Source organism: Peromyscus eremicus, chromosome 5, assembly GCF_949786415.1.
Source record: "Peromyscus eremicus chromosome 5, PerEre_H2_v1, whole genome shotgun sequence".
NCBI lineage: Eukaryota > Metazoa > Chordata > Mammalia > Rodentia > Cricetidae > Peromyscus > Peromyscus eremicus.
Window position 1 is genome coordinate 51,048,964 of NC_081420.1, and position 23,185 is coordinate 51,072,148.

The 23,185-nt window shown below is 40.8% G+C and overlaps 1 protein-coding gene across 1 annotated transcript in view; it reads right to left on the reverse strand.

Annotated features, from left to right (window-relative positions):
• Larp4b (La ribonucleoprotein 4B) overlaps positions 1-23,185 on the reverse strand; it is a 55,045-nt gene that overhangs the window by 23,193 nt on the left and 8,667 nt on the right. Inside the window, 5 exon segments of the mRNA XM_059263428.1 lie at positions 1,944-2,047; positions 4,468-4,604; positions 6,157-6,235; positions 16,184-16,324; positions 16,763-16,910. Coding sequence (XP_059119411.1) covers positions 1,944-2,047; positions 4,468-4,604; positions 6,157-6,235; positions 16,184-16,324; positions 16,763-16,910 — 609 coding nt within the window.

Sequence of the window (23,185 nt, forward strand, 5' to 3'; positions counted from 1 at the left end):
CTGATAAATACACAATTTTATTTTATAAGACAGTTTGAAAAACGAAAATATTAGCTGAATTTTTGTTTCTGGCCAAGGTGAACTAGATTTACTGTCCCAAATAACACAAGTAAAAAGTAAAAAGATAAAACATGTGCTATAAGGTTTTCCAGACACCTGTCATCTGTAGGCTAGGAGAGAGAGCCTTCCCTGAGAGAACATGAATAGAGTGGGTCAACAGTGCCCAGGGTTTCCGGGTCACAGGATGGGAAAGTCTCCAGAGCTTTGTGGACGGTTCTCTCTAGGCCACTGGCCAGAAATAAAACTAGAATGGTCAGGTAGAATAACCCTACAGCCAGCTCACTGAGCAGCCAGAGTGGCAAATCCTTAACTCAGAGAACAGCAGGCAAGTGAACAAGAGTGTGCCCCATATGAAGGCTGTTCTGAGCCACTTCACAAATGTGCAGAAACCAAACTGGCACCAAATAATTTCTTGCCTGTGTTTTGGAGCTGGGCATCTTACTGTTTGGCTCAGAACAGCCTTGGACTCCCGGGCTTAAATAACCCTTCCTGCCTTAGTCTTGAGTAGTGGGACTACCAAGGATCTTAATGAATCTCAGAATATCTATTAGAATTCAAAACTATTCAGTACCTAGTGAAGTAATAATCACACAGAGAAATAGAAAAGGTTGGGCTATAATGAGAAAGATCAATCAGATTAATCTTACAATAAAACAAATGACAGTATTGGTAGACATGTACACCAGAATAGTTACTGAATGTCCATTTCAAATGCTCAGAAAGGTAAAGCTTGAGAATGATAAACTACAAAGCTATGCCATAAGACAATCTATAATCAAACTGCTTAAACCAATATACAATCTTCTAAGAGCCAGAGAACAAGATGTACAATATAGAGGAACAAAGAAAAAAAACTGGCAGATTTTTTTCAGCAGAAACAATGTGGATTAGAAGAGAACAATGTGTTTAAAATACAGGAATCAAAAAACAAAAAACAAAAAAAAAAAACTTCACCAATCCAGAAACTTTACCAAGCCAAAACAAACAAACAAAATCCCAAAACCAAAACAAAATAACCCTTTAATGAGCTCCAAATCAGGATTCTCTCTAACATAGTAAAGTTGGAAAAAAAATTTTTTCAGTACCGATATGTATACTGAAAGTGTGTACCACAAGATATCTCAAAGGAATCAGGCAAAAGGAAAAATGGAACCTGGCAGAAAGGCTATAGGCTTGTCTAACCTTTAGACATTGCAACAAAGTACACAAAACAAACACATACACAAAAACCCATCCTATTTTAAGGAAGTTCACTATTTTGCATCATATGGCATCCCTAGCTACCCCATGCTGCATGCAGCTGGTGGGCTGCAGGCTGGACAAGCCTGAAAGCACTAAAAATGGTAAATATTAGGGCCAATCATGGTGACACATACCTATAATGCCAGCATTTAGGAGGCTGAAGCAGCAGGATCATGAGTCAAAGGCCAGCCTAGACTATATAATGAGACCTTGCCTCTAGAGAACCCGAACTAGACCAATCATCCAACAGAGAGACAAAACCCAAAAAAACCCCCAAGCCCAAACAAACAAGAACAACATATGCAAACAAAACAAACTGTGAAATGATAAAGATCCACATCATACATCCTCCCCACCCATTACTCTTATTTCTTAAGGAATACATATCTAAACCCATTTCATTTTTTAATTTCTAACTATTGAAATATATAAACCCTATTATCTTTTTAAATTTAAATATACAGAGGAATCCTAGGACCAAAAGGCATGACAGTTATTCTTCCTACAAGTGAGTCACACTGTAATTATTAGTGTGTACATCCTGGGAATAGGTGTTTGTGTATTTTTTTCTCAAATAAGCCCTATCAAAAACAGATGAAATACATATATAAACAGATGCCCCCAATAGAGGAATGACTTACTTCCACAGGAGTGGATTCAGATATTTCACGCAATATTACTATGCACCGGTTTTGATTTGGCCTTACTTTCTCTCCCTTCTCGTCTACTTGGACTAAAGGTAAAGCTGTGAGAGAAAAAAATAAATAAATGGTAAAGCACACATTATATGACACCCCAACAGGATGTCAACACTTACTACCCAACATATATTACATGATACTCTAAGAGAATGTAAACACTCATTAACAAACACACCAGAGAAACTTGGACATTGGGCAAATTATTAAAATGTTCAAAACCAGCCAGGCGTTGGTAGCCCACGCCTTTAATCCCAGTAAGCGGAGGCAGAGGCAGGTGGATCTCTGTGAGTTCGAGGCCAGCCTGGTCTATAGAGCGAGATCCAGGACAGGCACCGAAACAACACAGAGAAACCCTGTCTCAAAACAAAACAAAACAAAAAGTTCAAAACCAACACAACTACTGAACTGTTTAAAATCATCTTGTATGTTAAATTTTCAGAAGGAAGGAACATGTAAATCTAAAAGGTCCTGCAAGAACTACCAAATATACACACAATGAGGTGGTGGTTGTAGATCAAACAGATCAAACAGACCAAATACTAAAAGACAGGGCTCATGGTTTTCTCCTTCCTACAGTAAAATTTGACAACTTTCATCAGTGATATTGGGGTGTGATACTAAGAATAACCCAAGAGACTTAGTGTAGTAGAGTATAGACAGATATAGATCGGATGGAATCAAACCCAGCTACACTCCCCAAGTCTGTATTCTAAATGGCAATCTGGAAAGTAAACTATTGCCTTGGGAAATGTCATATAATACTTCAAATTTCTGATAATTACGCTTACCAGTTCTTTAGCTTTTGGTGTAAGGATAAAAAAGTGAAAAAAATTTTACTTGTGATTAGAAAATCCAATTAAAAGGTTGGCAAAATGGTTCAATCAGGTAAAGGTACTAGGTGCTCAAGCCCAATAACTTGAGATCAATCCCCATAACTCATGGAAAATCAAATGCAGATGTTGCCCTGACCTCCACGTGACACCCTCCACGTGACACCATGGCACATACTCCCCCCATCATACATATACATACATACAAACATACACACACACACACACACACACACACACACAACATGGTAAATTTTTAAAAATGTCTTTTAAATCCAATTAAGTTCTAAAGGAAGATATCAATCTTTTAATATTACTGTTAAGTTCAATGCACAGAAGAAAAATATTCTGAAACGACTGTCTCATCAATGCACAGGGACAGGACAATAGAGACACACATACACACACACACACACACACACACACACACACACACACACACACAAAAAAGGCTGGTTGTTAAGAGAAATGAGACTTTAATTCAGACACAGCAATGTCTAATCATCCAAACATTTGTAAGCAATATGGATGTGCTAGCTTGTGTGGCACACTGCACACCACATTCTCTGTGATACACATATACACCCGGTTCCAAGGAAGGGAATGGGAAAAAGCACTCACCTAGAACTTGTAGCTTAAGTACAGAAAATGAATTTTTATATTGAATAATAGTCTGATTTAAAAGGAAACCAACACATCACAGCAAAGTCTGTACAGAAAGCATCCCAAGGCCAGCAAAGGTCTGGGAGGAGCAGAGTTATCCTTAGCCTCACTGTTGTGATGTTTCACCCATGTACCCATGTGTCAAAACTAACCGGCTACAACCTTTAAATACAGCACTTTATGCCAATCACTCCTACAGTAAAGTTATTTAATTTCTTCCAAAAAAATAAACAAGCTGGGTGTTGGTGGTGCACGTCTTTAATCCCAGCACTTGGGAGGCAGAGCCAGGCGGATCTCTGTGAGTTCAAGGTCAGCCTGGTCTACAAAGTGAGATCTAGGACAAGCACCAAAACTATACAGAGAAACCCTGTCTGGAAAAACAAAACAAAACAAAAACAAAAACTAGAAAAGGTGCTGAGGTCCCCAACATCAAGTAGGATACAAATAAACCACGATTTTGATACAAAAGAAAGGTAACACTTTACAGAGACTTGTATCCCTGAAGTGCCTGCAGACTTTCTATGGAGTATTTAAACATTCATGTTATGTGTCAACTTTCCAAGAAACAGCTTTATTCACAGTAGCTAAAGAAAAATCACAGCAATATTTCATCAAAACTTAAGCAACTAGTTGGAAAGAAGCCCATTTAGTAGCTAAACAAATATATTTGACTTCAAAAATGTCATTATTTATTTTAGCTTTCAATAATTTAGCAGCTGTCTTTAAAATAAAATTTCTAACGAAAAGATTCCTTTTCTCTTTCAATTAGCCTATAATCTGCTTGAAGTTTCGCCTCAGGGGCAATCAATGCTCCTGTTACAGAGAGCTGGTCAGAAAAGAAAGGAGGCCAGAAAGTATCTCATTCACCCATAAGTCTTATCTGATGGCTTCTAGTGAAAAGAAAGCTCATAATAAGACAGATAATGTGAAGACAACAACAATCTTTGCACTTCCAATCGTCATCTACTTACATCTTAGCACTTCAACAATCAAATCCACATCAGTACTGAGTTTCTTGATATGGTCAAGGTTAGCTACCGTTGTAATTGGCACATACTGATCACTGTCCATCTGGGATATAAGGTACATGTCGCTAGCAAGATTCTCCCTGTTGAAAGAGAGCAAACTCTTTTAACTGATAGTTCTTTAAAAGAAGTTTCACCAGAGGCATGGATGTGGTGTGGGATAGCTTTGGGGTGAGAGCTGAGTCTAAACTCCATCTGGTATTTGCTCACTTGATGTAATCAAAATTAGCCAGTGGAGTAGTTTGTTTAAAATGCAGCTATAGCCAGGCATGATGGTACATGCCTTTAATCTCAGCACTTGGGAGGGCAGGCATAGGTGGATCTCTCTCTTAATTGGAGGCCAGTCTGGTCTACAGAGCAAGTTCCAGGGCAGCCAGAGCTACACAGAGAAACCTTGTCTCAAAACACAAAACAAAGAAAGATACAGTTATATCTCATTTTTGTTGTGGACAGTATTTGAGTAATTTATTAAAAGTGTACTTTTTTTTTTTAACAATAGGAAATCCAGCTAAATGAATAAGAAAGCTATACGAAATATAAAAGGCCAGGAGAAAGTCAGTACCCAAATGCACCATACAGTCTGGACACATGTTAGAGGCACTGCATCGGCTCTGGCTCTAGGCAGCCAGAGCTAACAAGAAGGAAACAGGATCAGCACCGTTAGCCAGATCAGAAGGTACACCTTTCCACCAGCAATTAGGACAAGATGCGCTGCTTCCTGGCATTTGAGTCAAAGAAAATGTTTCCTGCAAATTCTCATGAGAAAGGCTGTGTAATATAACACACAAAGTCTCAAAACACCACAAAACTAAAATACAGTAAGGGGTTTCACAGGCCCTTCTACAGTGTCTCTCAGTGAAGGTCAAACAGAGTTCAGTCAAAGAGACTAACTCACTTGAGAGGAAACTGCTTATCCCTTATCTCAGATGGCGACACTTGTAGCTATTGGAAGGCTACACCAAGGTGTGTGAATAGCAGGGAGCTGTGCTTTGCAACTTGGGCACAAGATCTTTCATTTTTACACCATGACATGTGCTAAAACTCAGTACTGTACTAAGTTGTGATGAGAGGAAGGAAGAAAGAAGGTCCAGGCATTGACTGTTCCTTCATCTTAAATAGGACCTTTTGTCTTTCTGAGACCTTCATGAGACAGGTCCTCAGAGCTGCAGGGGACTTCACTTGTGGCTAGTTACCTACTTTCATACTCAAACCCATCCCCATGTCTACTAACTTAAAGGTTCTACTATATTTTTCAACAACAAAAATGTTGTTTAAGGGAAACAAAGCCTAAATGTACCTAAATGTGAGCACTATATAAATAAAACAGCCCCCAAACAGTGTTTTGGCCATTTATCTGAAGGCCCTATGGCAGACTGATTCATGGCATATTGTCCATATGCAAGAATCCATCGTGAAACAGAAGCCTAGACAATCATTACCAAAATGGATCTGAGGCAAACTCTTGGGGATCCCTGGCCTGAGGGTCACCACCAGTTCTTTACAGCACTTTTGATGAATAGACAGATATGAAATTAGTTATTCATAAACATTCTACTATGAAAACTCACATATGTAACCAATAACCAGTGTACTACAAAAGATATTAGGCATTAGAAAAATTACTAAAAGCCTTACCTAGATAAGCAGAATTCCAATGTTTTTTTAAGTACTTCTCGGGGGTCTTCCTGGCTTTCTGGTTGAGACTCATTTCCTCCTATATAGAAGTAATGAACAACTCAGGAAAAAAAAATTGCTTAAAATTTACCAAGCAGGTAATTCAGTACAGCATTCCAGTGTTTTTGCCTGCATATACATACAATAGTATGAAAAGTGCTATTTTCCCCCGCTAGAAAAAAAAAGTAAACCATGAAAAAAAAAAAAAACAAAAATCAAATCACTTCCCCTAAAAAAGTTGAGCAAACAATGACTAAACTTCATTAACAGAGTCTAGCAGTAACTTTGTCATCACAAAATAGTAGGCACAAGGTTCCTTGGTGTCTTGTCTTACCTCAAAAAGGACTTTTTAGGTAACAGACAAGAACACTGACTGACTCTAAGTAACAGTAAAATACAAGGAAAGAATCAGAACAAAGAAAAGATCAACACAGTTGGGCGGTGGTGGCGCACGCCTTTAATCCCAGCACTTGGGTGGCAGAGGCAGGCAAATCTCTGTGAGTTCGAGGGCAGCCTGGTCTACAGAGTGAGTTCCAGGACAGGCTTCAAAGCTATACACATAGAAACCCTGTCTCGAAAAACCAAAAAAAAAAAGATAAACACAGGTGAAACCTAACCACTGCAGAGGGAAACAAAGGAAGTTTGGAGATTGCTGACACACAGGCCTTCTGAACTAGGCTCTATGGGAGAGTTTTAAATTTGCCTTCCAATTCCCAGCTAAAGGGACAAGCTAAAAACCATCTTATTAAAGAGTCCTCGTGAGAAGACACCAAAGAAGTCAGATTCTCAGACAAAAGCTCATTCTGCTCCAAAGGAAACAGTTCAGATGTTTGGTGGCAGTGTAGGTTATTTATGTGTATGGGGTCACAGTCATCAGCAGGAGAGGCAGGGCCTCTGGCAGAGTAAAGTCAAGTTTGGGCTGAAGGCCCCTGACGCCCTTAGCACTCAGGACATATGAACTAGACTTAATATCACAGAGATGAAAGGCATTGGAAGAGTGTTCGTACGTAAGTCAGCCAAGCAAACACAAAAGACATTGTATTCTAAAAGTCAAGGTTAAAGACCATGAAAAGGCAACGTCAAAGTAGGAGAATTTAGAACAGACAGTTTACAACAGTGTTATACTGAGCTTTTTTCCACAAAATCCATTTTCACTAGCAGAAAGAAACCAAACTGCTAAAACAACCAAGGAACTAAACAAGACCCTGAGACTTGAAAGTGAAGACATGACTTGTCAATCCCTGATCTGGAGACTTGCCCTGGTTATCTCATTTAAACTCACATTCCATTCTCCCCACTGAAGAGATATTTACTTGTTACAGGAACTGTGAATTCAGCCTAAATGAAGCAACATTGGCCTTCAAGAGGCCAACATTCTATTGAGAGAGGCAGACAATGGACAGCTATAAAGGAGCCACTGCCAGCATAATGAGACTGAAGCGACCCAGAGGAAAACAGCCTGGAAAGGGGCCAGAGCAGCATGGTGCTGCCCCACATGGAAGGTGAGGAAAATGGAAGTTAAGTTCCAGGCAAAGGCCCTGAGAGGTAAAGTCAACAGACGGTAAGGAGGCTGGCAAAACTGAGGAGTAAAGGAACTCGGGAAAAAAGAAAGTCAAAAAATGAAGCTTGTGTGAGTCACACCAAGGAGGCTGCTTGAATTTTAATTTGAATGTTTCTGGGAACCAATTTGGGGGTAACATTTTGGAAAGACCACCGTGGTTCCAAGTGAAGTCACAACAGTATAATCAGGAGGCTAACACAATCACTGAGGGCAGACCATCATTCAGCACTCAAACCATAGTGTATTGAAGCCAAGTAAGAAAGACAAAAGACCTGCCACTTAGCCCCAGGGCATTCCAACCTTCCTCTGAAGCAATAGGAAAGCCCGTGGCTGCAGAGCTGCATCTGGTGGCTCATAATGACTATCACAGATATATATGTGAAGTAGACTGTGGGAGATGGGGGGTGGGGTGGGAAGAGAAGGAAACTATTTAGTGGTATGAAGGATTTACCAACTAAAAATGACATAGGGGACTGAGGAGATAGTTTAGTTGGTATGTGCTTGTTGTGTAAGCATACAAGGACTTGAGTTCAACTCCTACACCCATGTAACTAAGCTAAATGTGATGGTACACATTTGTAATCCCAATATTAGCTGGGAGAGGGGCTGGGACAGAGACAGGTAGATCCTTGGAGCTTATTAGCTAACTACTCCAACCTAATCAGTAAGCCCCAGATCCCACTGAGAGACCTGGTATGCCTCCTGAGGAACTACACTAGAGTTGGCTTCTAGTCATATGTATATACATGTACAACACATGCACACACACATATTCACATATATGCATTCATTCACACACCGACAAAAAATAGATATTTTCTAAACCAGGGCGAGATATAGCTCATGGGTAAAGTGCTTCCAAGATGTTAGAGACGCAAGGTTCATTCACTAGTATCACAAGGAGGGAAAAAAAGAAAGGGGGGGGGGGTTGGACAAAAAAAAAAAAAAACAAAACAAAAAAACCAAAACCCAAAACAGACCTGGCCAGAATAAGGTTTTTAAAGAGCTGGATAAATGCAATTCTCAAACTGTAAGGACAACCATGAGCCTTGAAGAGATTCAGGAAGGACGAATCAGGAGTCTGAGATACTGGGACAGTTAGCACAGAACACTGTTCTTTCTGAAGGACCGAGCTGAAGGGACAGAGGTGTGCTATGTAAGCACGAGGGAAACCGATCTAGCAGTGCAGGACGTTCATGACCATTCGGCAGTCAGCAGTAGAGACAGAGAAGTGCTCATATGAGGACAGGCTGCTGGACTGAGTGACATCAGTGAGACTCCAAATGACTTACCACCAGCAAGATGCAGCTCTAGGGACTGAGATTATTTTCTTTTTAAAAATAACAAACATAAAAAATAAATAAAATAAATGAAACATTAATTTCCTAGGTATGTATGAGCCACTCAACCCTAAATACAGAACTGTTAAGAAATCAATGTGACTTCAGCACGTAATCAAGGTCAACAACCACAATGTTAAGTTTCTTTCACTGTCACCAAGTGTCACATGATAAAAATGAGCTTTATCTTTATGGACGTCTCCCTACTCCAAATATAAACATGGTAATGGGAATTACATCAGAAGACTTTCAAACAGGAGACTGTATCACAGAACACATAGCTGCTCCTCCTCAAAACTGTTGAGATTACCAAAAACAAGTAAGTCTGAGAACTGTTAAGAGTGAGGAGCCCAAGTAGCATAATGACTAAATGTCAAGGCAAGATCCTGCACAGGAAAAAAGACATTAGGTAAAATGTGTCACTACTCACTTAGGTCTGTGGTAAATACATCACACAAGATGAGAACAGAAAAGACTAGATGTGAGGTGTAGTTCCTTCTGAGGGCAACTGCTGTCAAGGTGGACAGTGTGCTCTGACATACTTGACAATGGGGCTTTCCCGCTTCCTTTAGCCAGAAGCACAAGAACTGTCTCTAACGGTCTGAGGCTCTGTGTAAGCTCTAGGTAAAATTCATATAACAGTGCCAATCCTATGACTAGGCTTCCAGGAGTTTTAAACTCTCGTCGGTGCAGCCTGAGCCTTTAGAAATTTACCAACCACAGTTCAGATTTCCTACTGTGGCTCTGGCTCCTAAAGACAGAGCTCTCTATTCACCTCTCTGTACACTTCTCTAGTTAGCCTTGAGCTTACTCTTCTTCCTAGAGCCAAGGGCATTGCAGATATGTTAGTTCCGGAGCCCTCAGTTGTGGCACCGGAAGCTCAAGCACCCTCATGTCCACAGACATCCTCAGTGCTGCTGTGTCTACTTGCTCAGGTTCTTAGTGGGCGGTTTTGCTGAGTTTTGTTGAGTGCAAGTCCTTACCAGATATGTGATTACAGATACTGCCTCTGTTTGCAATGGCAATTTAAAATGTTTATATAGCTGGATTTATGAAGTTTTTCTCCTACTGGTCTTCCTTTACAGGTCATACACAAGAAATCTTAATATAAGATTATGCAAGTTTTATTTTATTGCTTAAGGTTTTTTGTTTAATCTATGATCACTTGAAATTAATTTTTTATGTATGGTATCAAACATGAATGAGGTTGTTTTTATTTCTAGTATATGGCTATACCACTCTTCCAGTGTAAGTTGTTGAAATGCTATCCTTTCTTCTGCCTCTGCAATTCTGTCAAGGTAATACTGGCATAATGACAGAGCAATACACAAAAATAGATGAAAGACCTAGAAATAAATCATGTGTGTGGTCAAATGATCTTTAACAAGGATGCTAAGCTGTCGAAAGGGGAAAGGCAGTCTTTTCCACAGTGCTGAGAAAACTCAGTATCTATATGCAGGAAGAATGAAATGGTTTGGAGGTGGACTGGAGTGATGACTCAGAGGTTAAGAGTACACGCTGCTCTTGCAGAGAACCAGAGGTCAGTTCTCAGCACCCATGTCAGGTGCCTTACAACTGCCTGTAACTCCAGGCAATCCAATGCCCTATTTTAGCCTCTGTGGGTACCTATACACATGTCCATATGCACATACACATAAAAAAAGAATGAAAGGGACAGCATAGCCTTATAATGCGTAAAAAAAAAAATCAAAACCATAAAACTCCTAGATGAAAGCAAAACATAAATTAAAAAAAAAACCCTTCAGAATATTGGACTCTACCTTATTACAGATGCCATAGCAAAGCCCAGGATACAAAAGAGAAAACAGATAAACTGCACTTCATAAAAATTAGACACTTTGTACACCAACTATCAACTAAGTAAAGCAACACACACACACACAAAAAAAACAAAAACAAAAACAAAAACAAAAACAAAAAAAACGGGAAAAAGTATCTGCAAATCCTGTTTGATTAGGGATTAGTAATGCAGAACCAGCAGCATCACTCACAATATCCAAAAGGTAGAAGCAACTCCAAGTGAATAAAGAAATGTGGTACAACAAAAAGTACTATTATTATTCAGCTCTGAATAGGAAACAGATTCTGACATATGCTACAGTGTAGATGATCCTTAAGGATATTAAGCCAATAATGAAATAAGCCAATTACAAAAATATATATGCTGTCTAATTCCACTTTATGGGGTTCCTAAAGTGAGCAAATTAGAGAGACAGAAAAGAGAGTTGGTGCCTGTCAGAGGCTAGGGAAGGAGAAATGGACAGTTATTTTAGTGGGTACAAAGTTTCAGCTTTTTATAAGATACAAAGAATTTTAAGTCACATAATGGCAATGGTTGCACAACAGTATCCAGTACTACTGAGCTGTATATTTATATATAGTTAAGGAGCTGAGAGTTTGGTCAATGAAGAACATATGCTTAGTACTTAAACGTACTTATATTCTATTCCCAGCAAATACACACACACACACACACACACACACACACACACACACACACACACAATGTTAAGATGGTAAATTTCATGCTCTATGTTTCATCATGTAGAAAAAAAGAAAAGGAAAAAAAGAAACCAATAGGAAAAGCTGGGCATGGTGGCACACTTTGGAAATCCCAGCACTAGGGAGATGTAGCCAGGAAGACTACATTAATCAAAAGAAAACACGGGCAGCTATATTTGTTTCAGAAAGAAGAGACTTTAAAGCAAGGAAAACTGCTTTAATGATAGAAAGTCAAATCTCCATGAGGATATGATAAGGCCTACTATATACACGCCTAACAACAAAGCACCAAAACAGGAGGCTGAAACAGCACAAGCACCATGCAGACAGCTGGTGACTCCTTATAGACTGAACATACTTTACCATACAGTGATCATACTCCTTGATGTTTAACCAAAGGACTCAAAATCTCACATATCTACATAAAAACCTGCACACTAATGTGCATCATCACTTTATTAGTTATTGTTAAACCCCAAAGGCAACCATCTTTGAACAAATGACTGGATAAACTGGGCTTTGCTAGAATAATTCAGGCTAAAATAGCAGTGAGCCATGTGAGGACATAGAGGGACCACAAATGCATATTACTAAGCAGAAGAGGTCAGGCTGAAAAGGCTACCCAGTGAATGATTCCTCTCTGGTATCCTGAAAAAAGGTTACAAAGACAAAGTAACAAAACCAAACCCTCTAAACAAAACAAACAAAAGCAGTGATTGCCCAGGGCTGGGGAAGAGGGGTTGTTACAGAAAACACAGCTGACTGCTTTGGCAGTGGGACTATCCATGATGTTACATGCTGACAACAAATGTTGTTATGTGCTTGAAATGTACAATACCAAGAAGTAAACCACGGACTCTGGGTGATAATGATGTTTCCACCCAGGCTCATCAGTTGTAAAACACAACACTCTGGGGAGTGGTATTGACAGTGGGGGAGGCTACACAGTGTCCGGGCAAGCACATATGGAAACAGTACCTTACTTTCTGTTCCATTCTGCTGTGAATGTAAAACCACTTTTCAAAAAAAGTAACGCCTTTCCCGAAAACTGATAAAATGTGGCGAGTAAGTGACTGTGGAATCCCTGTCCCTAAATGGGACAGCTATAGCACCTCTTCCAAGGGTGGTCAGATTACGTAACAGAACATGGAAGGTAAAAATATAATCTCGCCAGGCGTGGTGGCACATGCCTTTAATCCCAGCACTCGGGAGGCAGAAGCATGCTGAACTCTGTGAGTTCAAGGCCAGCCTGGTCTACAGAGCGAGTTCCAAGATAGGCTCCAAAGCTACACAGAGAAACCCTGTCTCGGGGGGGGGGGGGGGGGGGGGGAGATATGATTGTCAGAGGCTGGGGAAGAGTGTTGCCAAACAGTGTCTTCTGCACATGACATGGCACTGAACTGACCTCACTGAGCCTGTTATCATTTCATTCACTATGAATGGGAGAAAGAAATTCGTGAAGCTATCCCCTCATCATTAAGAGGTGCTGGGAGGCCAGGTGGTGGTGGCGCACGCCTTTAATCCCATCACTCGGGAGGCAGAGACAGGCAGATCTCTGAGTTCGAGGCCAGCCTGGTCTACAGAGTGAGATCCAGGACAGGCTCCAAAACTACACAGAGAAACCCTGTCTCGAAAAACAACAACAACAACAACAAAACCAGAAGTGGTGGGAGAGGGGCTATTTTCTTCAGAGAAGCTACCAATGTCCCAGTGACAAGCCTCAACTCATGTTCAGGAAGTGACCCTAATTAAATCCAACAGCAGATTAGACATCATGGTCAGAAGGGTCACTGGGAAGAAGAGTTTCAGAGGAGAGAGGTGACAAAAAGGTAATGGGGGGGGGGGATCCAAATTTCAGTACATACATATACTAAACTGTCTAAAGAATAACTTCTTTCTTTTTGCTCGGAGAGTGGCTGACTGAGCTCCTGGGAACTGCTGACCCACTGCAGTGGAGAGGGCTTCACCGGTCCTTTCTCCTTACCCTTCCCTTCATTTGCTTCCCTCCACAGTGCTGGGGTCGAACCAGTGCGCATGTCAGCATTTTACAGACTGACTAGGTTTTGTAGATCACACCAGAAACAAGACTGGAGACAAGGAATCGCTTTCCCACAACCTATGAGCATTTCACATAGGCACATACCCTGGCTTCCAAAGAGAACTCATGTCTTCCTGTTTATTTCAAAGAATAGCTTTAACTATTCCTTTTACAAAGAACCAACTTCTTTTGAATTTAGACTTTCCAGATATATTTAACACATTATTTTTTTGATACTACCTATTTTGTATCTTTTGCATACTTTCTTTTCCCAGTTTGAGATTTAGACACAGTCCAAAGTTTAAATTATTTTTGATGGTTTTGATTTTACTATTGGGATCCCCACCTGTTATTCTTTTTTGAAATGTACTTTAAAAGTCCAGCATTCCCTTGTTTTGCCATCAAAAAGTCAACCTCACCATCACTCTGGTTTATCCCAATGTTTTGTCATTTCTGAGGCATTAACCAATTAGTGGTGGGTTAATAAGGAGGAGCTGATCAAATCAAATTGCTACATGCTGGTGAACCCTTGCTTATATGGAGGTTTAAATCACTTAAATTCAAGGCTAATTCATACTTGCCAGAAACCAATGTGATTTTTTTTTCCTTTTTTAAGTTCTTACCTTATTCATTTGACTACAGATTTTTTTTCACATTTAAAATATTATTTATTGCTGGGTGGTAGTGGCGCACGCCACTCGGGAGGCAGAGGCAGGTGGATCTCTGTGAGTTCGAGGCCAGCCTGGGCTACAGAGTGAGTTTCAGGAAAGGCACAATTCTACAGATAAACCCTGCCTCAAAAAAATAAAAAAAAAATTCTTTTTTATTGTTATTTATTTATTTATTTATTTATTTTTGGTTTTTCGAGACAGGGTTTCTCTGTGTAGCTTTGCGCCTTTCCTGGGACTCACTTGGTAGCCCAGGCTGGCCTTGAACTCACATAGATCCGCCTGGCTCTGCCTCCCAGTGCTGGGATTAAAGGCGTGCGCCGCCACCACCCAGCCTTTATTGTTATTTTTAATTGATTGGAAACTCACCCCAATCCCACTCATCTCCCAGTCCCTCTGAGTATGTCCCTCCCACCTGCAGCGCCCCCACCAAAGAAAGCCAAAAATAATAAAAATAAGATAAATAATAATAAAAAAGAAAAAGAAAAACACTTTGCTCCTCGGACTTTCCCACCTCTTCATCCTAGTGGCATTGGGAGCTGCTGTGCATCACAGTACATCCCTCTGTCCAAACAGCTTTACTTGAAAATGTTCACTGCGTAATGAGTTATTGGTCAATCTCAAGGCCTCTGGCCTTGGCACACCATCAATACTGGACCCCCCACCGACATTCTTCTCTGATAGCTTGCTGTTGCCGGGAATCATGGCTATCCTGCAGCTAGGTTCAGTCCCTTCACACACTCCAGAAGGTCAAAGATGGGGTAGATGTTGGGGTGTGCCCTGGATGTGTGCCTTAGCGGCAGCTGAGTTCATTAATCCAGGCCATTGGGACCACTTCTCTCAGGCAAGGGGCGGAGCCAGCTCTTTCCATGGTGAGGGGTGGGGCAAGCTTTCCCATGCCAATTGACCACAGATTTAAAGCAGTAGGCTCTAACATAGTTTAAAACAGACCTGGTGCTTATAAAACACATTACCCACTTAAGTGATAATGCTGAATTTTGTCGTACTGATAGTCTTAAACTAAATGTAGTTTCTGTGGAACACTGTCTCATACTGGCATCTTCGGGTCGGCCAACTCCATTTCCTGCCCACTAAGACAATGCTTCCCTATACTTCCAAAAGCTGACAGTGAGCAATGCAGACTGAGGAGACAGGACTTGATTTAAAACCTAAGGCAATTACACAGTGCAACAATAAAAAAACGAAAATAAAAAAGAGAAAAATGTGTTCAATAGGTTTCCTTCCCTAAGCTTCTTACTTTCTTCCTGCCACTCACCACACTGACAAAGGGGCACAGGTCAAACCATCTGGCTTCCAAGACTCTGCAGTGAAGCTTCATTTGCTTCATCCACCACTGTATAATCTCGGTAACTAACACTCGGCCCATCCAACATGTCTAACCCTCAGTTCTAGCACTAACTCTCCATCTCGGTCCATCTCAACACTTCACCCTGTCAACAACCTTGTGCTTCTCCTAACTCGAAGCTATCTGTCTCTGAAGCTAACTGATAATCTCCAGCACACCTTCCCCTCCAGGGTCTCATTTCTGAATCGATTAGTTTCAAGGAACATTAAAAGGAGGCAATGAAAAGCACACTGTTGCCGGGCGGTGGTGGCCCACGCCTTTAATCTCAGCACTCGGGAGGCAGAGCCAGGCGGATCTCTGTGAGCTCGAGGCCAGCCTGGGCTACCAAGTGAGTTCCAGGAGAGGCGCAAAGCTACACAGAGAAACCCTGTCTCGAAAAACAAAACAAAAAAAAAAAAAAAAAAAGAAAAGCACACTGTTTAAAGACAGAGTAAGAAACTCATTTTTAAAATTGAAGTAAGTAAAACAAATCCATAAAGCAGACTTGCTTACCCGTATCATTACTTTCAGGCAGAGGTTCATATTCCGAATGATCCAGAGCCAGAGTGCTCATGTCTGTCTGGTCCGCCTCCTCTAAGTCTGACAGTGCGACATTCTCATGACTTTTGTCACCATCGCCATTGGTATCCAATCCTGTAATTGCAAGTTTATCCCAAAAGCCTGTGTTAGAAGAACAACTTCCCCTTAAAATAAAGCTTACATTGGTGGTCACTCTAAGTTTTAACTGGATTGTAAAAGCTTCCAAGGCTCTAGTTCAGTGGTCCTCAACCTTCCTAATGTTTTGATCCTTTAATACAGTTCCTCATGTTGTGGTGACCCCCAATCATAAAATTAATCATTGCTACTTCATAACTGTAATTTTGCTATGTTATGAATCCTAATGTAAATATCTGTGTTTTCTGATGGTTTTAGGCTGGCCCCTGTGAAGAGGTTGTCTGACCCTCAAAGGGGTGGTAACCCACAGGTTGAGAGCCGCTTCTAAATACTGTCACAAACCAGGACACAATGTGAATGGAGAAGACAGATTAAAATGTTAAGGAAGGCAGACTTAAAAGCAGGCTCACTACTCACCCTGCTGGTCGCAGTCTGCAGGATGACCGGGGGCCTCCTCCCACGAGGCATTCACACCAACAGCCGCACTACTCGCTTCCAAATGTAACATATGAGTCCCCCATACTTTCGCATTAGGGTTTAGCTCTGAAACCTTAGTTGTTGGGACCTAGAAAAAATGTTCACACACACATATATATGTATCCTAAGTTCAACCAAATGCTGCTTTGTCAGTTTATAGTAAAAACAAAACAAACAAACAAAAAACAAAAAACCTAAATTAATGTTAAGAGAACATAGGATTAAAAGGCCAAGCCTAGCTATTCACACACACCTTTGGGATGAAATGAGGCTCAAAAAGACACAAAGCTGATGTAGTCAGAACTCCACCTAAGTCACTCTTAGTTTCTTCTAAGCACAAAGCTGTTACACACTGCAAATGACAGACTCCTTCATTTCACCAAGTTCAATCTCACAACTGTATAACCAGTCATTTCCTGTGTGACCTAGCACAAATCCCAATTTATAGATTTACAAATTCAATATAATGTAGAGGGAAACATTTTAATTATAAGGTTCCAAGCACATAAGCAAGAGACAGAAACATTAAAGCTTCTCCTAGCAGCAGCCAGAGCTCCTGAAGCACAGGAGAAAGCTAGAGCATCCACTAAGGCAGGAGAACACCTTACACTCTCCCAGAGCTACACACACCTTACACTCTCAGCAGAGCTACACACACCTTACACTCTCAGCAGAGCTACACACACCTTACACTCTCCCAGAGCTACACACACCTTACACTCTCCCAGAGCTACACACACCTTACACTCTCCCAGAGCTACACACACCTTACACTCTCCCAGAGCTACACACACCTTACACTCTCCCAGAGCTACACACACCTTACACTCTCAGCAGAGCTACACACACCTTACACTCTCAGCAGAGCTACACACACCTTACACTCTCCCAGAGCTACACACACCTTACACTCTCCCAGAGCTACACACACCTTACACTCTCCCAGAGCTACACACACCTTACACTCTCCCAGAGCTACACACACCTTACACTCTCCCAGAGCTACACACACCTTACACTCTCAGCAGAGCTACACACACCTTACACTCTCAGCAGAGCTACACACACCTTACACTCTCAGCAGAGCTACACACACCTTACACTCTCCCAGAGCTACACACACCTTACACTCTCCCAGAGCTACACACACCTTACACTCTCCCAGAGCTACACACACCTTACACTCTCCCAGAGCTACACACACCTTACACTCTCACAGAGCTACACACACCTTACACTCTCAGCAGAGCTACTAGCTCCCATTCCTGAGAGAGCCTCCCTATCACCTCGGCGGCGGGGTGGCAGCTTCAGAACAACTCCCCAGAGCTACTACAGGGGGCTGCAGGTGATGCTGACACTTCTAGTGCAGGGCTCTCACCTGTGCTAACACCACTGGGGCTTGAGTCCAACATCCCACTGACAGCTGTGTAGTTATTTAATCTCTATAAACATCACCTGAAAGTGACTTCAGCCGGTCTCACTTTTTAAAGTAAACAGAAATTTTCCTTTTCTTTCTTTCTCTCTTTCTTTTTTTTAGTTTCTTTGAGACAGGGTTTCTCTGTGTAGTCCTGGCTGTCCTGGAACTCAATCTGTGGACCAGGCTGTCTTTGAACTCAGAGATCCGCCTGCTCTGCCTCCCAAGTGCTGGGATTAAAGGCATGTGTCACAATCACCTGGCAGAATTTTTCATTTTTTGGTGGTGGATAACTGCATGAAAGTATATTTATTTGGTAGTCAAAGTGTAAAATCCAATGTGAAGCTTCACAGGGTCAGAATGGCTATTCTAACTGTAGAGCAGTTCACTCAGGTTTATAGTAGGCTCTGGTTAAATCTGCATGAAGTTTTTTATTTGCCGGTACTTTAAAAAAGAAAGAAATTCAGATATTCATAATCTAAAAAATAAAATGATGAAGTTACTGGCTTAAGGCACTCAGCACCAAGGCTGGTACACATTGAGTGCTCATTAAATCATTAACTCACACGTTACAATAACAATAGCACCCAATGCTCAGATGCTGGAGACCTCATCCAAAGGTTTCCAGTTCAGAGTATCAGAGCACTCTTACAGGACCCCTCTTAGGTCTTGTTCAATTCCAGACACATCAGCTGCCTGCTGTTTCTAGCACCTCAGCACCTCTGTCCTTCAGTCAGTCAATCTAGCATACCCTTGGATTTCCTTTGGGGATTACAGCCTCTGCTCATGCACTTTACAACTTACAATATCCCCTCACTAAGTGTCTACTTTCCATTTCCACGGCTTTTTTCCTGACATAAAAACCTAGCTTTCTCTGCTTACAAACCCTGAATGTTTCCCCAACTCAATGAAAAATAAAACATGCCAGTGGTAGTTTTTTCCCCAAATACTAACTCCAATTTGCCATTGCACTTCTTCAACAAACCGCTTGCCTTTCAATTACACCTCCAGCCATGGTACCACGAAGTAGAGCCTCCTCAAGAAGGGACAAGGGGTCCCAGTCCTGGATGTACCTCAAACTTAGTGTTCTAAGATGGGAACTTAACCAGGCTGTGTTGTTCCTGGGTTCCGCATAGACAGTGCTCATTTCTGCATTCCGTAACACATGAAGCACCATTCATGAGCTGTATCAAGGAAGCATGTAGATTTGTAATTACAAACAGGTAAATTAAATCCACACTGTCTCAGGTAAGGGAAGCCACCAGTGAAAACCCTGGAACTGTTTCTGATACTGCAAGTAGAAGGCTTCTGGGTCAAATAGAAATTATGTTCATACTCTGGAAGCAACTCTGACCTGCTGCTACCTCCACTCACTGGGCAATAACTAAAACACCATGCCCACAAAACAAATGCCTAGTGAGTACCCATCTGGAATTCTTTATTTTGGTTAAGTATTTCCAAAACGCCAGAATTCTCCTCTGAGTAAGTGGAAGCACAAAACACCCATTCTACAACCACAACTAGACGTCTAATTCATCTTTGGCATCTGGCTTTTCTGCAAAGGGTTAATCTCATCTCTTCTCTCTCACACACCCATCTAATAAGTGCATCCTACATACTCACAAATGTGGCTATGGAAGCACTGTGTTAAGCAATCAGAACGCAATGGTTGGTGCATAAGCACCTACAAAGCTAAAGAGACTAAGACATTGCCTGTTATACACATACACATACACAAACACACACAGAGGATGTGTGTTAAAAAGCTTTACTGAGGTATGTATAACTTACATCTTTTTAAAGAATTTCACATATTTTAATGTATACAATTTTCACGAGGCTGAATTCATGAAACTATCATCAGAACCCTATTATTTCTTTTATTCTCATTCCTTTTTGACTACCTATATAAATCACCTTTTGGATTAGGTCCAGTTCTCTTCCCAGTACCCCAAACCACAAAATCAACCTTTCCTATTTCAGTTTCATTCAATATATTAACAGATTCTTGTCATATGCACATGCTATACATTTTTTAAATTCCCAATACCAACTAATGTTAATCATTTTCATTTTTAGTGCCTTTTGCAGCTGACCAGAAGGAACAATACATGTTCTGTAGTTTATAAAGACAGATTACATGGCTTCTAGGCTGTGAATTGCCCACAAGCAGCACTCAAGAGTTATTACAGCATGGTATAGTTAGTCTTCCACAGTGTCCACAGCTGGACTGTGTCTGTGGTCTACGTAACTCTTAGGTGGCAGACACCAGACACACTTTGCTTATCACTGTGTTTAATGTCCAGCAGCAACCAGAAAATAGTAGAAAGGTGCTTGGGAATTATGCTGAATGAATACTTAGCATGAGTAATAGCACAAGAAATTTACATTTTCCATAAAGTGACATAGTTTTAGCTCACAAATGACTCAGACCCTACTGTTAAGAAATTATTACATCTTAGATGCTGAAGTGATGGCTCAGAGGTTAAGTACAGGCTGCTCTTCTAGAAGATCCAGGCTTGATTCCCAGTACTCACATGGGCAGCTAACAACCACACACACACACACACACACACACACATCATATATAACAATAACTTCAGTTCCAAAGGATCTGACACTCTCTTCTGGCCTCCTCAGACACTACACTCACATGAGACAGGCATACACTCACGCAAAACACCTATATACATAAAATAAATAAATCTTTAAGTGGGGGGACCTGGAGAATTGGCACAATGGTTAAGAGCACATGTTGCTCTTGCATAGGACCAGAGTTTGATTTCCAGCACCCATGTGGTGGTTCACAACCTGTTATTCCAGTGCCAGGGAATCCGAAGACCTCTTTTGACCTTCCCTAGCACCAGACATGCACATGGTGCACAGATACATGCAAGCAAAACATTCATGTACATAAAATAATAAAATAAATCTTAAGTAAGAAATTTTCTGGGTGGTGGTGGCACATACCTGTAAGCCCAGTCCTTGGGAGGCAGAGGCAAGCAAATCTCTGAGTTCAAGGCCAGCCTAGTCTACAGGACAAGTTACAGGATGGCCAATGTGACACAGAAAAACAAAAACAAACAAACAAAAAAAAAGAGAAATTAAAATTAAAAAAAAGGAAAGAAAGAAACCATTATTCCTTAAGTGGTTACATCCAAGCCAGATAGGAGGCCTGCTATATACAATTTTGAAGAGTTGATTAGGATTCAGTAATAACAACTAACAGCAGAGATCTCACTGTATCCAGTACTCCTACTACAATCAAATCAAGCCTAATAGGCAGGTATCACCACTACCCTCATTTCACAGGAGAACTAAGAATGAGAAAGGTTGGATAATCTGCTAATGGTAATGATGGTAGTTAGAAAACTGTGCTCTAATATCAGCAAACACAAAACATTCAAGAACTGACTTCTCCAAATTCACATGAAAATATTTTTACTAAAGACCAACCTGCTATTATTTATTTAAAACATGGTTTTTGCTTGTGGGTGTATGAAACTTGTAAAGGATTATAAGAATTCTAGTTTCATCTGCCTTGCTCTATGAGACAGAATTTTTTTTTTTCCCCTTTTTCTCAGTTTTTCGAGATAGGGTTTCTCTGTGTAACAGCTCTAGCTGTCCTGGAACTCACTCTGTAGACCAGGCTAGCCTGAAACTCACTGAAATCCATCTGCCTCTGCCTCCCAAGTGCTAGGATTAAAGTCGTATGTCACCACTGTCTGGCTGAGCCAGAATTTTTTTCCCCCTGAAAATTTGTGTGTTGGCAACAGTCATTAAAACCAGAAGCAAGCTGAGTGGTGGTGGTGCACGCCTTTAATTCTAGCACTCGGGAGGCAGAGGCAGGAGATCTCTTTTGAGTTTGAGGCCAGCCTGGTCTACAGAACGGGTTCCAGGATAGGCCCCAAAGCTACACAGAGAAATCCTGTCTCGAACCCCCCCCCAAAAAAAAGCAAATTGACCTTAGCTACCACATTCTGAAGTGATTGTACATAAAAGTCAACACTGCTTCTCTTTGAAGGATGAGGCATCAACCATCAGGATGAGGTTCTGATGCTATGCTTTATTAAAAAAAAAAAAAAAAAGTACTGACTGACAAGTTTGTATTTTACAGATATAAGACAGAATGGTCTCACCAGCAGGTTGCTGAATAGGAACTAGAGGAATGTCAGAGAAGAAAAAGGAAATGGGGAAACTAAAATAGATGAGGTAAAGGAGCAAAGAGTTGGGAACACCTTAAGAAAGCCTGTACTCCTGCACTTGTCCTGACTTCTGAGCCACACCAATGTTACCTCTGGCCCTTTAAGTGCAAAGCAGAGATACAGCAGCTCAATATGAAGTTAGTTTTAAAATGTCTGTAACAAGATTTTGAAAATAAGTTTTGAAAATTAAGGCAACACATTAAAGACAGTAATACCAGAAATTATCATACTGCTTGGACATAATCTCCTAATTGAAAAGACAATTTAAAACAGAAAGTATGCATCTTGCATAAAGCCACAAGGATAAAGACAGCACTCAGTGTGCACTTTGCATAAATGTACCAAGCAGTTAGCAATAGCTACTAATTGTACACACTTAAATAAAAGTCTTTGCATATTATCTTAAAAGATTAATTGTTTAGAGTTTTGTCTTCTACAACTATTTAAGGAGAAAAACAAATGAATGTGAAGGTTAACTTTTCAGGTAACATTCCCAAATGTGGGTGCAAAAATAATCTGGGCACAGAGGAAAGGCAGGCAAGACAAGACCAATAAGCAATTCTTTCAATTATATGACTTGTTGATTCCCATTTTACAACTCTTTCCTTAATATTTGAGTGAAATCTATCTCCTTCCTATTACCAATAGCTTTTCTTAATGATTCCATAAAAATTACTACAAAAACAAAACAAACAAACAAAAAAACCTACTTGCCGAATAAAGAAAAAAAAAATCTTATTTTGG